This window comes from Dipodomys spectabilis, unplaced genomic scaffold (assembly GCF_019054845.1).
Source record: "Dipodomys spectabilis isolate Male_0828 unplaced genomic scaffold, ASM1905484v1 ptg000258l, whole genome shotgun sequence".
NCBI classification, from domain to species: Eukaryota; Metazoa; Chordata; class Mammalia; order Rodentia; family Heteromyidae; genus Dipodomys; species Dipodomys spectabilis.
In genome coordinates, this window is record NW_024870935.1 from 96919 (window position 1) to 110090 (window position 13172).

Sequence of the window (13172 nt, forward strand, 5' to 3'; positions counted from 1 at the left end):
TCAAGCCCCTGTGTCCCCGCACACCTACAAAAAAGCCTGGTGGGGAGGTGGGGTGGAAGAGGGGCCCCCCAGGGAGCTGCTGCTCACTGCGGCCTCGAACCCACACCCCCAGAGACGCGTGCAGCCGCCTGGTTAGAAACAGGTCTGCCGTCCGCTCCGAGGGGGACAGAGACCCACATCCGGTCAAGGAGCCCATCACAAGGGGTGCGGTCTCCCCTGTGCGTGCCGGGATGGCCACTGCCATCCCTGGGGGACCCCAGATGCGGGTGGGGGGAGGGTGTGTGTGTGGAGAACGCTCACCCCCCACGGGGCAGCAAACGACAAAGACAGACCAGCGCCCGGCGCGGGGCCTGCTGGGTCAGCGCAGGACCTGCACACCCCTGGGGCTGGACCCTGACTCTCATCGGCCACCAGCGCGGCGCCCCGACGGCTCAGGGCCCACCCCACAGTACCATGGGAGGCTGGACGGCACGCGGCGGCCACGAAGCGCGGGAGGGCACGGGAGGGACTGGCTGGCTACAGGGCAACCTTTGGCATCGGCTCAGAGGCGGCCCCGGCCTGGGGCGCCCCTGCTGTCTACACTGCTTACAACAACTAGTACCTGTCAGCGTGGGGACCCGCGGGAGGGAGGAGGGGGAGACGGGGAGGGGGGTGGAGGGACGGGACGCAGCCACTCTAGGTCCTGGGCGGCCTCTCCCGCCTGGCGCGGGCCAGGGCGGCCGGGCGGCCTCGGGCCGGTCCACGGCAGCCTCGCCACCCCCTGCCGCGGGGCTCCCGGAGCTCTCCGGGCTGTGTATTGCACCAAACAACACGGACGAGCCATCGGAGGGGAGATCCTCTCCCGCGGGTGTCTGAGGACACCCAGCCGGCCTCGCGTCGAGGGTGGGGGGAACGGACGGACGGACGGACGGACGGATGGACAGAGCGTTCCAGAATGTGACCCCGGGAGGCAGGAGGAGCTGGCTCCAAGGAGGCCACACAGACTTCACACCCAGATCCCGTGACTCTGGGATCCACTCGGCAACATCCGGCATCCTCGAGAAACTTCTAGATGCTTCTAGATCTTGGAGCTGGTCATGGCTCCAGTCCTCTGGGATCGGTACTGGGGAAGCTGGAAGGGAAGAGAAGCGGGGGCTGGGCTGGGGACTTGGCCACAGAGGAGCAGGAAGAATAGGGACGGGGTGGAGGCAGCGGCCCTGGGCCAGGCAGCTGTGTCCGTGTGTGTGTGTGTGTGTGTGTGTGTGTGTGTGTGTGTGTGTGTGTGTGTGTGTGTGTGTGTGTGTGTGTGTGTGTGTGTGTGTGTGTGTGTGTGTGTGTGTGTGTGTGTGTGTCCGTGGGGGAGGGGGGGGAATTGCTTCCAGTGCCATCTGGGGGACAGGAAGATAAGAGTCAAGCCACGGGTGCGGCTCCATGTAAAGCGTCCATCATCAGGAGATCAAGTCCATACACCCAGGCATCCGGAAGCAACAGGCTTCCAGCTCTGGCTTTCCTTCTAGAAGTTTCCACCAGAGAAGTGCAACCACACACCGGTGCACCCCGGTGCCTCGGTGAACTCACCCTCGGGGCAGGAGCGATCAGAGGCTGGATCTGCAGGGGTCCGGCCGCAGGCGGCTGCAGGGCAGGGCCGCCGCCCGGCCTGGGGAAGGCCCTGCGGCCCGGCACGGGGTTGGCTGGGAGCGCCTTCTGGGGCGGCCGAGGCCTGGCGAAGTCCTGGAGAAAGAAAGAGGCCAGCACTGGAGGGGAACAGCCGCAGGACAAGCGCTGGAAATCAGAGGGGGAAAGCCACGGGCTGAACGGCCCGCGTCTAACAGGAATGCAGTCCTAGGTGGGCAAGGGGCTGAGATCCAGGACTGCAGTTCAAAGCCAGCCCTGGCAGAGAAGTCCCAGAGACTAAAATGAAGGTGGCTCAGTGGTAAGGTGCTTGCCTTGCATGCATGAGGCCCTGGGTTCGATTTCTCAGCACCACATAAGCAGAAAAAGCCGGAAGTGGCACTGTGGTTTCTCCTAAGTCTCCCTCGTCCTCGCGTGACCCTTCCTGACTGGGCCCTGATTCCTTCTGGCTCTTTCCTTGAGGCAATCTCAAGGCTCTGCAGCCCGGAATTCACTGCGCAGCCTGGCTCGAGCATTTCCGCCTTGCCAAGACACTAGATTGGATTAAGGCCTGTCCCAGTGGATTTTTTTTTTTAATGGAGCTGTGATATTTATTCATATATTCTTTCATTTCTTTTGACATTATTTCATAGCTTTTGGTGCACGCATCTTGCGCTTACTCTGTTTGGGGCCATTATAATAGAATTCCGCCTAATTTCTTTTCTTTTTAATAATTTTTTAAAAATTGAGACTAAGTGAGCTGTCCCTGAACTGCTTTTGCGCAAGGCTAGCGCTCTACCATGTGGATTCTCCCCTTCACACCATGCCCCCTCCCACACAGAAACAAGACGGCAGCAGATCCACAGCCGAGAACCAGACCTCCTCTCATGCCCTCTGGGCCCCCAACCCATCATCCCACGGCCTGGACCAAGCCCACGGTCATGGTGAGGGTTGGCACCTCGCCGGCCATCTGCAGGGCCTCACCCAAGACCCAACAGCCCAGTCCCAGAAGCCACCACGCCAGCCAGGACCCCAGCAATGCCCTTGTGCATACCGGGGACTCAGGCAGATGGGTCAGAGGCCCCGCCGTCACCTCCCGGAAGTCCCGCCCGATGCACAGCCCCTTGGATGAGCAAGGCATCCATCAGTAAGAGGAAGACGTCATGAGAGCGCTACAAGGAAGCGAGCTGGGATTTGGGGTGAGGGTGGGGGAGATCTCCCCCAGGGAGATGTGACATCCCGGATCCAGTGACGGGCAGAAGACGCCTGTCAGTCCATGTGGCACTTGCAATGGGGGTGAATTGGGGTAGAAAGTGGCTAATGGGGGGGGAAGCTGTAGTTGGGGGGGGCATGTGGAGGTGGGCACTTGGCTTCAATCACTGTACTGCCCACCCCGCTGTGAGCCCCCGGGGATCCACCAAGTCCAACTCCACAGCTGCTGGCCCCTGGCCACACTAACCATATCCCCCGGCTCAGGCTTTCTGAGAACTTACCTGGGAGAGGAGGCAGTTTGGGGCGGGGGGTGCAGGCCGGCTGGGGGGAGGCCCCCTGGACGATTCCTTTCTCTGTACTTGAGCCCCGGGGCTTGGGGAGCTCTTCGGCACCCTGTTCAGGTGTGCTGGCGGCGGGGCGGTGGGAGACTGGTCACGCAGGTAGTCGGGAGGGGGCCTGGGGGGAGGCTGGGAGGGCTTCCGGAAGATTTCCGGGGTGCTGCTCACCTGTTGTGCACGAGACAAGGAATACCTCAGGTGAGGAGTCCTCAGTGCTCTTTGGGGCTCAGGGTACCCTACATAGGAGTTCAGATGAAAAGTCCCGAGGGAGACAGGTGTGGTGGGCATGCCTGTAATCCCCGCTGCTGCTTCGGAGGTGATGATGAGGATTGTGGATCAAGGCCAGCCTGGGTCACGGTTATTAGCAAGACCTTTTCCTACCCCTCCCACATGGGCCGCATGGGCTCTTGGGAAAGTTGAGGAACTGCCACAGCACCAGGCCCTTACCTTCCGTTTGCCCTGGGGCGTCCGCAACTTGAAAGTTGGGTTGGCATGACCAGATCCACTGTTCTGGGACACCCTGAAGGGACAGCTGGAAAGAAGGAAGAGGGAGGAGATTGTGCAGCCCAGGGTGATGAAGATCATCTAGTAATGTCTGTCCCTTAGAGAAGGATCATCTGTTCATGTCTGCCACAGCCACAGAATGTGGCACAAACAGAGAGGGCATTCTCTTTCCCTGGATTAGACCCGCAATCACCAACTCTTTCACCAAATACTGTCAACAGACAGCTTTTCAACCTGGAAGTGGGGATCCCCCAAGTCCTTCCCAGCTCCCCGTTTTTACCTGAACTGTTGCCGCAGCTTGGAAGGAAGGGCCAAGGGCTGGAGCTGGCTCAGTTTGCTGTTCTGTCGGCAGCAGTGGCATATCAGCAGAAAGACTACCAGGACGAAGAGAGCAGAAAACACTCCAGCCACCACAGGCCCAGCACCTTCCAGAAACAGAACCCGAACAGGAGATTGAAAAGCTGCTCCAAGACAGCAAAACTATGTGTTCCCAACTCTTCAGAAACCTGATTCACCTGTCATTTGTATGACTTGTTTTAGCTGACAAATTATGACTTATATCCTACGAGGAGCTTGAAGACCGGGCTCAATTTGTTTAGCTCGGACCTTATAAATAAGAAACCGTTACAGCCATCTCTGTTTAATTGGGGGAAGATTCTCTTTTGGGATAAGCAGTTCAAGTTCTATCCTTCAGCACTAGTTTTCACCCTGAATCAGGATCTTCCTGGACAGGACAAGATTAAACTGTGTGTGTGTATGTGTGTGTGTGTTTGAGAGAGAGAGAGAGAGAGACAGAGACAGACAGACAGACAGAGAGAGAGAGACAGAGAGACAGAGAGACAGAGACAGAGAGACAGAGACAGAGAGACAGAGAGAGACTGAGACTCATTCAGTACTATAACCCTCAATTCTCACTCTCCATTTCCCATTTGGTTCCATTAAAACTTTATCTTTTCTTCCCTAATAATCAGTTTAAGAAAAATAACAAAGTCTGTTTAAACCAACCAGATTCACTTGCGTGTGTGTGTGTGTGTGTATGTGTGTGTGTGTGTGTGTGTGTGTGTGTGTGTGTGTGAACTGGAGCTTGAACTCAGAGCCTGAGAACTGCCCCTTAGCGTTTCCACTCAAGGCTGGAATTCTACCACTTGAGCCACAACTATATGGCTTTTTGGTAGTTAATTGTAGATAAGTGTCTCACAGACTTTTTTTGCTGGGCTGGCTTTGAACTGTGAGCCTCACATCTCAGCCTCCTGGGATGGCATAAACCATCAGTGCTTGGATATTTCTAAATGCTTTATAGGGTTTCTTCCCCCAAAGCCCCAATCCTCTGTGTTTAAAGAACTTTAGTACTATGAAGAATGAAAAACATGTTGGGTGCTGGTGGCTCACACCTGTCATCCTAGCTACTTAGGGGGCTGAGATCTGAGGATCATGGTTCAAAGCCAGCCCAGGCAGCAAAGTCTGTGAGACTCTCCAATTAACCATTAGAAAATCAGAAGTAGCACCGTGGTAGAGCACTCACATTGAGAAAAAAAGCTCGAGTTCAAGACCTATGACCGGCAAAAAGAAAAGAAAAAAGAAAAAAAAAAAAGGAAGCGACAGGCTTTGACACGCAGCGACTTCTCACTAACAACCCGCCAGGCATTTCTGTGCCTATGTTCATCTTACCAACCCCAAACGCCTCAGGCCCCTGATTTCCAAGCGCCCCCAGAATGACCAGTTACCACCTCACACCCCCAAAAGAAGTGTAGCTATGCCACGACCTCGGGTCCCCCTGAATTCCCTCGCAACTAAGTGAGAGAGACCCAGCCGGGCTCCCACGCGGCTGCCGCCCCCCAGACGGCCCGCACTCACTCGCGGGGGGCATGGGCCCACTGTCGATGCTCCCCCCATGGCCGGGGGTGTTACAGAAGGGGGGCGCCCAGCCCCTGAAGCAGTGGCAGTTTTGGTTGTTGTTACACACCTAGAACGAGGGGAAGGCAGAAGTGTCAGCACCTTGGAGAGCTCCAGCCTCCCTCCAGCCTGCCCCCCAGGACACTAGCACCCCACAGCCTGCCCCCCAGGACACCAGCACCCCACAGCCTGACCTCCCAGGACACCAGCACCCCACAGCCTGCCCCCCAGGACACCAGCACCCCACAGCCTGCCCCCCAGGACACCAGCACCCCGCAGCCTGCCCTCCCAGGACACCAGCACCCCACAGCCTGCCCCCCAGGACACCAGCACCCCACAGCCTGCCCCCCAGGACACCAGCACCCCGCAGCCCGCCCCCCCAGGACCGGTCTACCTACCCCGTGACCATTGCATTTCTTTTCACAGTTTTCGGCGTCAAAGAAGGAGGCGTTTCTGCACTGACCATCGAAGCAGATCTGCGGGGGACACGGGAGGAAGTCACTGAGCTCTTATTACAGTGGGCAACGAAAGACGCGAAAAGGCCAAGCACAATGTTTTTTGTTTTAGATAAATTCAGCTCTTAGCCTCATGATTAAGGCGGAAGCAAACAAAACATTGCAGTATTAAAATATGATAGGAACTGCGTGCCGGTGGCTCATGCCTCTAATCTTAGCTATTGGGGAGGCTGAAATCTGAGGATCTTGGTTCAAAGCCAGCCCTGGTAGGAAAGTCCATAACACTCATCTCCAATAAACTACTCAGAAAAAGGCAGAAGTGGCACTGAGGTTCAAGTGGTAGTATGCTTGCCTTGAGTACAAAGAGGCCCAAGGACAGCACCCAGGCCCTGAGTTCAAGGTCCAGGACTGGTAAAAAAAAAAATAATATAATAAAATATGATATACTGTTAAGCGCTAGTAGTTCACACCTGGAATCTTAGCTGCTCAGGAGGCTGAGATCTGAGGATTAGAGTTTGAAGCCAGCCAGACAAATTCATGAGACTTTTTTTTTTTTTTTTTGGTCAGTTGTGGGGCTTGAACCCTGGGCCTGGGCGCTGTCCCTGTGCTCTTCAGCTCAAGGTGAGTGCTCTACCGCTTGAGCCACAGCGCCACTTCAGGTTTTCTAGTGGTTTATAAGACTCTCAGGGACTTTCCTGCCTGGGCTTGCTTTGAACCGAGATCCTCAGATCTCAGCCTCCTGAGTAGCTAGGATTACAGGCGTGAGCCACCAGCGCCCGGCCTCATGAGACTCTTATCTCCAAATAACCAGCACAAAGCCAGAAGTGGAGGCATGGCTAAGCTCAATGCTCTGAGTTCAAGTCCCTGTCCAGACACCCTGACATACCCACACTACACACACACACGCACACACACACACGTCTTATATATACAATACAGATATATGCATATTATACAGACTATACATATATACGTACATACATGCATATACCATAACATATGTATAGTGTGAAATAATTCTAATAGTGTAAAATAATATTTCATATATTTTTCACATATGGTCTACGTTGCTACTGTGTTATAATTATTAACATGTACTTAATAGTGTTCTGTGCTAGGAACTATAGGAACTATGCTGTGTATTTTGCATTTTTTCCTTTTCTAGGTCCAAGATCAGGACTTGAACTGGGTACTTGATGCTTTTCACTCAGGACTAGCCCTTTACCAACTGAGCTGAGTCATGCCTCCAACCCCCACATTTTTTTCTCTTTTTTCTTTTTTTTTTTGGGGTCCAGTCGTGGGGCTTGAACTCTGGGCCTGGGCGCCGTCCCTCAGCTCTTCAGCTCAAGGCTAGCGCTCTACCACTTGAGCCACAGCGCCACTTCTGGCTTTTTTCTTTTTGCTTATGTGGTGCTGAGGAATCGAACCCAGGGCCTCATGCATGCAAGGCAAGCGCTCTACCACTGAGCCACCTTCCCAGCTCCATTTTTTTTTTCCTAAAACCATTTCATGCGCACGATTCATGCTGTGAGCCTGGCATGCTCCTCCGCGACGCTCCTGGAGAGGAGCTGGTTCACCCTTCCTCTATTGCTGTTGCAGTAACGAAGCCAGCCAGGCTGTGCCGTCATTGCGCCCCCAACGTTCATGAAGGAAATCCTATTGGCTCAGATGTTGGGGAGCCTGGGGAAGCTCAGAGATTGAGAGCCTAGCCTTCCCTTCCAGAACTCTCTGTCTGACTCTGTGCAGCGCCTTCCAGAGCGGGGCTGTGGGGCGGGGGAGGGACTCACGTGGTTGGGGCCGCACTTGGTCCCGGTCATCACCAGGCCCGGGTCCAAGCTGTCCACCTCGTCCTCGTTGCTCCGGTAGAAGTGGACCCCGTAGCACTCGATCGTCCGTTTGTTCAGAGTGATGGTGGTCTTGATGGGCACCGCGTTGGACTCCTTGGCTTGGGCGTCGGGGATGTGACACTGGATCTTCCCACACTTGACGTCTCTGTACCCCAAAGGGAGAGAGGGAGGGAGGGAGGGCGGGGAGGAGACGCGATCAGAGCAGGGTACCCCCCCCCCCAGCTGCAGTCTTTCTTGGTCCAGGCTTGAGTGGGGTGGGACAGAGGGACAGAGAGACAGACCGTGGTATAATTAGCACTCTGCACCCAGGATTGAAAGAAGGCCACCGCCCCCCCCCCCCACACATACACACACTCCATTCTCGCACCTGCCATGGGGCTGAAGGATGCACTATCAAGACACAGGCCAAGAACGGCTCCAGACTGCAGGTGACACGTGCAAAGGCCCCAGTGGGAACTGGGGGCGAGGGGGAGGGGGAGCTGTCATTCCACGCCCCGCCGGGGTGGGGGAGGGGGTCCTGGGAGCCTTACCTTATATTGCATTTCTTGGGTTGGCCATGTATGTCTCTCCCACAGTTGCCAAAGTGGTCCCCTGCCACATTGACCTTCTCGAAGCAGTCATCCGAGGCAGTCCAGGCTCCTGGATTTGGGAGACACACCCTCTCAGTACACCAGCCTGCCAGAAGCCAGCCAGGGCAAAGCGAGCCTGGAGCGGAAGCACCAGGGGAAGGGTACTTTGCGGAGAGAAAGCCTCAGCCTCTTCCACCTGAAACCTCTCTCGGTACTGGTACTACCCTCGTATTTTCATCAAGATCCATTTAAATAAAAAGTTTTAAGTTCATTGTAATGCTTTATGAAGGACTTTTATCTACTGGAGTTTGCATGCTAATCTTGGTTGCTACTAACAAATAAAAGTCCTGTCTACTTTCAGGATTTAAAAAAAATTAGGTAAAATGTATACAAAGATTTTAAAGATGTAACAGATGCTCTTGGAGTTTTTGCCTCATGATTGTTCCAGTTTTTACACTCCTATAAAAGCCAACAATTCCTTGTAGTCTATCCTCTGGCAATAACTGCATTTTTGCCCACTTCTGCTCTGCCTCTCTTAGGTAAGATTCTAGGTGCAACTTTGAGAAAGGATCTAATGAGGAATGCAAGGATATTTCGAAGGCACTATTCTGCCCTGCATTTTTGTGGGGATGGTTTCATTCAGCGCCTTCCATTCACTTAGCCATACAGCATTCTTCCATTGTCTGGATTTCCCAGAGTTAATTTAATTGGTCCCTAGGTTGAAAAAAAAAAACCCACAAAACATAAGGTTGTAACTGCTATGATTAGCAACAGTGTTGAAGACATATGTTCATGGGCATGCAAATTCAAGTGTAGCATCAGTAGTTTACAGTAGTAAAACCGAAACTCATAGGCCTAACAGATCTATTAAAAGTTTTAATATATGCCAAGTGCTGGTGGCCCACACCTTTCATCCTAGCTACTGGGGAGGCTGAGATCTGAGGATCACAGTTTGAAGCCAGCCCAGGCAGGAAAGTCCATGACACTCTTATCTCCAATGAACCACCAGAAAACCGGAAGTGGTGCTGTGGTTCAAGTGATAGAGCACTCGCCTTGAGCTGAAGAGCTCAGAGACGGTGCCCAGGCCCAGCGTTCAAGCACCATGACCGACAGAAAAAAAACTAAAACAAAAACAAAAACCACAAAACAGCGATCATACCCTTCCACCAGACAGGATGCAAGTCTTAGACCAATTTCATGTGTCTTTCTATGTCCTGTCATCTGCTCATTTTTTTCCCCCATCCCTTGCATTCTTCTCATCTAGTGTTTTCTCTCTGAGAGTTAAAAGCATCTTGGGTCTGGGAGGAAGGCTGGGCCCTGGCGCTTCCTGAGCATCCATCCTGCCTGGAGGAGGGCAGAGGGGCTTTGTGAGGGTATTCTGAAGACCAGATGCTAAGCCATCCCAACCGGCCGGCAGGGGAGGCCAGCAGGGGAGGCCGGCCGGCGAGGCCGGTGGAGGTGGACAGCAGCTGTATCCCCGGGGAGAGTGCTTACTAGGCCCCCACAGCCGCTGGCACTGGTCGTGGTAGGTGAGGCACATGCCGATGTAGCAGTAGGCCTGGCCGCTCTCGCAGGGGGTGCCGTCCATCTGGTAGAAGTTGGAGGGGCAGTGGGGAGACTTGCCCGTGCAGAATTCCGGGAGGTCGCACTGCCCTGCCTGCTCCCGGCACAGGGTGCCGGGGGCCACCAGCTGAGTGGAGAAACGCAGAAGTCAGCCTTCTTGGTGCCCTCAGCCCCAGCCGCCCAGGGCTGGCGAGCAGCACTCGGGGGAGCAGAAGTCCCCAGAATTTTCCACCACCTCTGGTCCCCAGTGACCATTAGTGCAAGCCATCACCGGCCTCCTAGGAGCAAAAGGATTCATGGCTGGGAATCTTCAGGGTGTCTGCCCAAATGCTAAATCCCTTCGTCTTCAGAGCGGCGGAAAGAAGCGAAGGTCAGAGATAACGTGTGCGGCATCATTTCGTCTCCTCCGCACCGGCTGGTGATAGCTCTGCCCACACAGCTCCTACTAAGAGCCCAGGGCCAACAGGACTTCACTTAGTCCTCACGAGAGTTCTATGGAACCATCTCTACTGGACAGAGGAGGAAACCTGAGGCTTGAAGAGGTTGAAGAATATATCTGAGGGCTGGGAAGGTGGCTCAGTGGTAGAGTGCTTGCCTGGCATGCATGAAGCCCTGGGTTCCATTCCTCAGTACCACATACACAGAAAAGGCTGGAAGTGGCGCTGTGGCTCAAGTGGTAGTGTGCTAGTCTTGAGCAAAAGCTCAGGGACAGTGCCCAGGCCCTGAGTTCAAGCCCAGAACTGGGGAAATATATTTAGATAGATAGAGATAGATGGAGATAGATAGATAGATAGATAGATAGATAGATAGATAGATAGATAGATGTCTGAAAACTCAGTGTGAGAGGCAAAGGAAACACACACACACACACACACACACACACACACACACACACACACACACACACACACACACACACACACACACACACGATTCACCTAACACCTCTTGGATTTACAAAGCTCCCAGCAATACCACAGTCTACCATGGAGCCCGGACGCAGGCCCGCCCAGCTACTCTGCCGGTCCAAAGAGCCCAATATTAGCTCACGTTGGGATACCGTCAAAATCCTTCAGACTTTCAGAGATCCTGGGCGCTCAGAGTTGCTAACACTCTTCTCGGTTTATAGATAAAAACCCTAAGGCCCCATGGCTAAGAAAGAGGTAAAAAAAAAAAAAAAAATGTAGGTTTCAGACAGCAGGTCACACACCAGGAGGGTCCGCGTGGGACTGAATAGAAGGTCAGACTCCAGGCTCTTCCTGGGAGGGGGCTGGAATGGACTCAGCCCCTCGCAGCCCTGGACAAGGGAGGGAAGCCGGGCAAGGACACCCACAATGGGGGAACAAATGCCTCCATTCCTGGGAGAGTATGCTGGGGGGGGGGGTGCTGCACACCAGCTCATTCCTCGCAGGAGGGATTGGGGGCCAAGGAGGCCCACCCCGGGGGCATCTCTAGAGCCTGGTGAGAATTGAGGACTTTAAGCAGGATCTCTAGAGCCTGGTGAGAATTGAGGACTTTAAGCAGGAGTAGGAGCTTGGGCAGCCACTCAGCCTCTGTGTGTCGATTTATCCACCCACAATCAGAGGTAACGCCCCCTCCTGGGCTTGTCAAGGGGACACGTGTCGGACTCACTCCCCGCAAGAGGTGGGGAGAACACAGGTCCGTGGCTTTAGGCCAGAGCCCTGACAGATTTATATATCAATCGCACAGATGTTCAAATATTGTAGCACAGATATATATATATATATATATTGCAGACACGTGCATGTCATGCATATGTATGCATGATGAACTGCATATGTATCTTGCAAAGCCTTCTGGGAAGAGCACCGTGTACCGATCACACACCTTAGTGTTTCTGTAATGAGACCTAAGTGTTTGGCTTGGGTGTGCGTTGTCTTTTCTTTCTTCCTCTTTCTTTGATTTTCACAGTGGGATCTTACCACGTGACCCAGGTTGGCCTCCAAGTCCCTTTTTTTCTTTTGCTCAAGGCTGGTACTCTACCACGTGAACCACAGCTCCACCTCTGGTTTTATTTTGCTGGCCAATTGGAGCCAAGAGTCTCACGGACTTTCCTGCCTGGGCTGGCTTTGAACCTTGATCCTCAGACCTCAGCCTCCTGAGTAGCTAGGATGACAGGCGTGAGCGCCATTGGCATCCCACTTTTCTTTTCTTTCTTTTTTTTTGGGGGGGGGGGGGACAGGCAGTGGTGGGGATTGAACCTGTGGCCTCGCGTGGCCTCTCGCATGGGTCTACACTCCAGTCCTGCGCGTGGAACCTGGCTGCCCGTGGCTCATCAAGTTGAGTGAGGAAGCTGGGCCACCCCGCAGCCGAGGGGGGGAGGGGGGCCTGCGGCTGCAGGCTGTCAGGTTAGCGCCCTACAGAGAACCAGTCCCAAAGGCTGCTCACCTTGCAATTGTGGCAGCAGGCGCCGTGGGCGCACTCCAGGCCTTCCTTCAGGGTACAGTTGGAGGCATTACAGCAGGGGTTGTCGCATTCCTAGGGAGGCAGTGGAGGGGGAGGAGTCAGGGACAAGCCCCGCCCCCAGGGCGGACTTCACCAGCCTCAGCATCCCCAGGTAACAGGTGTTTTGCCATAGCAAACACACACATACACACACACACACACACACACACACACACACGTGCACAGGCCTCGGGGCCACAACTTAGGAGCAGCGATGCTGCAAGTGCAAATCTGCCCCTACGCTTTGATTCTCCATTTACACTTCCATTTACAAAATCCTTCTACTCCTGGATGCATTTCTGAAGTGTCGGAGCTCCGGGGGGTGGGGAGGGGGAGGGGGCTGGGGAGGGGAGGGTAGCCTGTTTCACTAGTTCTTGTTTTAGTCTGAAAGTTACACCCTTATGTTCAAATCTAAATTTAAAAGAAGAAACACCACACCGCAGAAGCTGATGAAGGCCAGGCGCTGTCACAGATGGTTCACGCGCAGGAGTTCACACACATAGTCTCATCCGTGGAAGCACAGAGCTGAAACAAGTCAGTTCTGCTTTTATTCCTTTTCTTTTCTTTTTTTGTCAGTCATGGGGCTTGAACTCGGGCCTGGCTGCTGCCCCTCGGCTCTTCAGCTCAAGGTAAGCGCTCTATCACTTGTGCTTTTCTAGTGGTTGTTGAAGATAAGAGTCTCACGACTTTGCTGCTCGTGCTGGCTTTGAACTGTGATCCTCAGATCTCAGCCTC

The 13172-nt window shown here is 54.2% G+C and overlaps 1 protein-coding gene across 1 annotated transcript in view; it reads right to left on the reverse strand.

Annotated features, from left to right (window-relative positions):
* Adam19 (ADAM metallopeptidase domain 19) overlaps nucleotides 1-13172 on the reverse strand; it is a 64278-nt gene continuing 51106 nt past the window's right edge. The window contains exons 13-23 of the mRNA XM_042699601.1: nucleotides 12381-12470; nucleotides 9903-10098; nucleotides 8370-8478; nucleotides 7780-7984; nucleotides 5936-6013; nucleotides 5499-5607; nucleotides 3925-4069; nucleotides 3588-3672; nucleotides 3084-3308; nucleotides 1558-1710; nucleotides 1-1111 (exon numbers count right to left, since the gene is read on the reverse strand). Coding sequence (XP_042555535.1) covers nucleotides 1058-1111; nucleotides 1558-1710; nucleotides 3084-3308; nucleotides 3588-3672; nucleotides 3925-4069; nucleotides 5499-5607; nucleotides 5936-6013; nucleotides 7780-7984; nucleotides 8370-8478; nucleotides 9903-10098; nucleotides 12381-12470 — 1449 coding nt within the window. The 3' untranslated portion in view covers nucleotides 1-1057. The remainder of the gene's footprint in view (nucleotides 1112-1557; nucleotides 1711-3083; nucleotides 3309-3587; nucleotides 3673-3924; nucleotides 4070-5498; nucleotides 5608-5935; nucleotides 6014-7779; nucleotides 7985-8369; nucleotides 8479-9902; nucleotides 10099-12380; nucleotides 12471-13172) is intronic.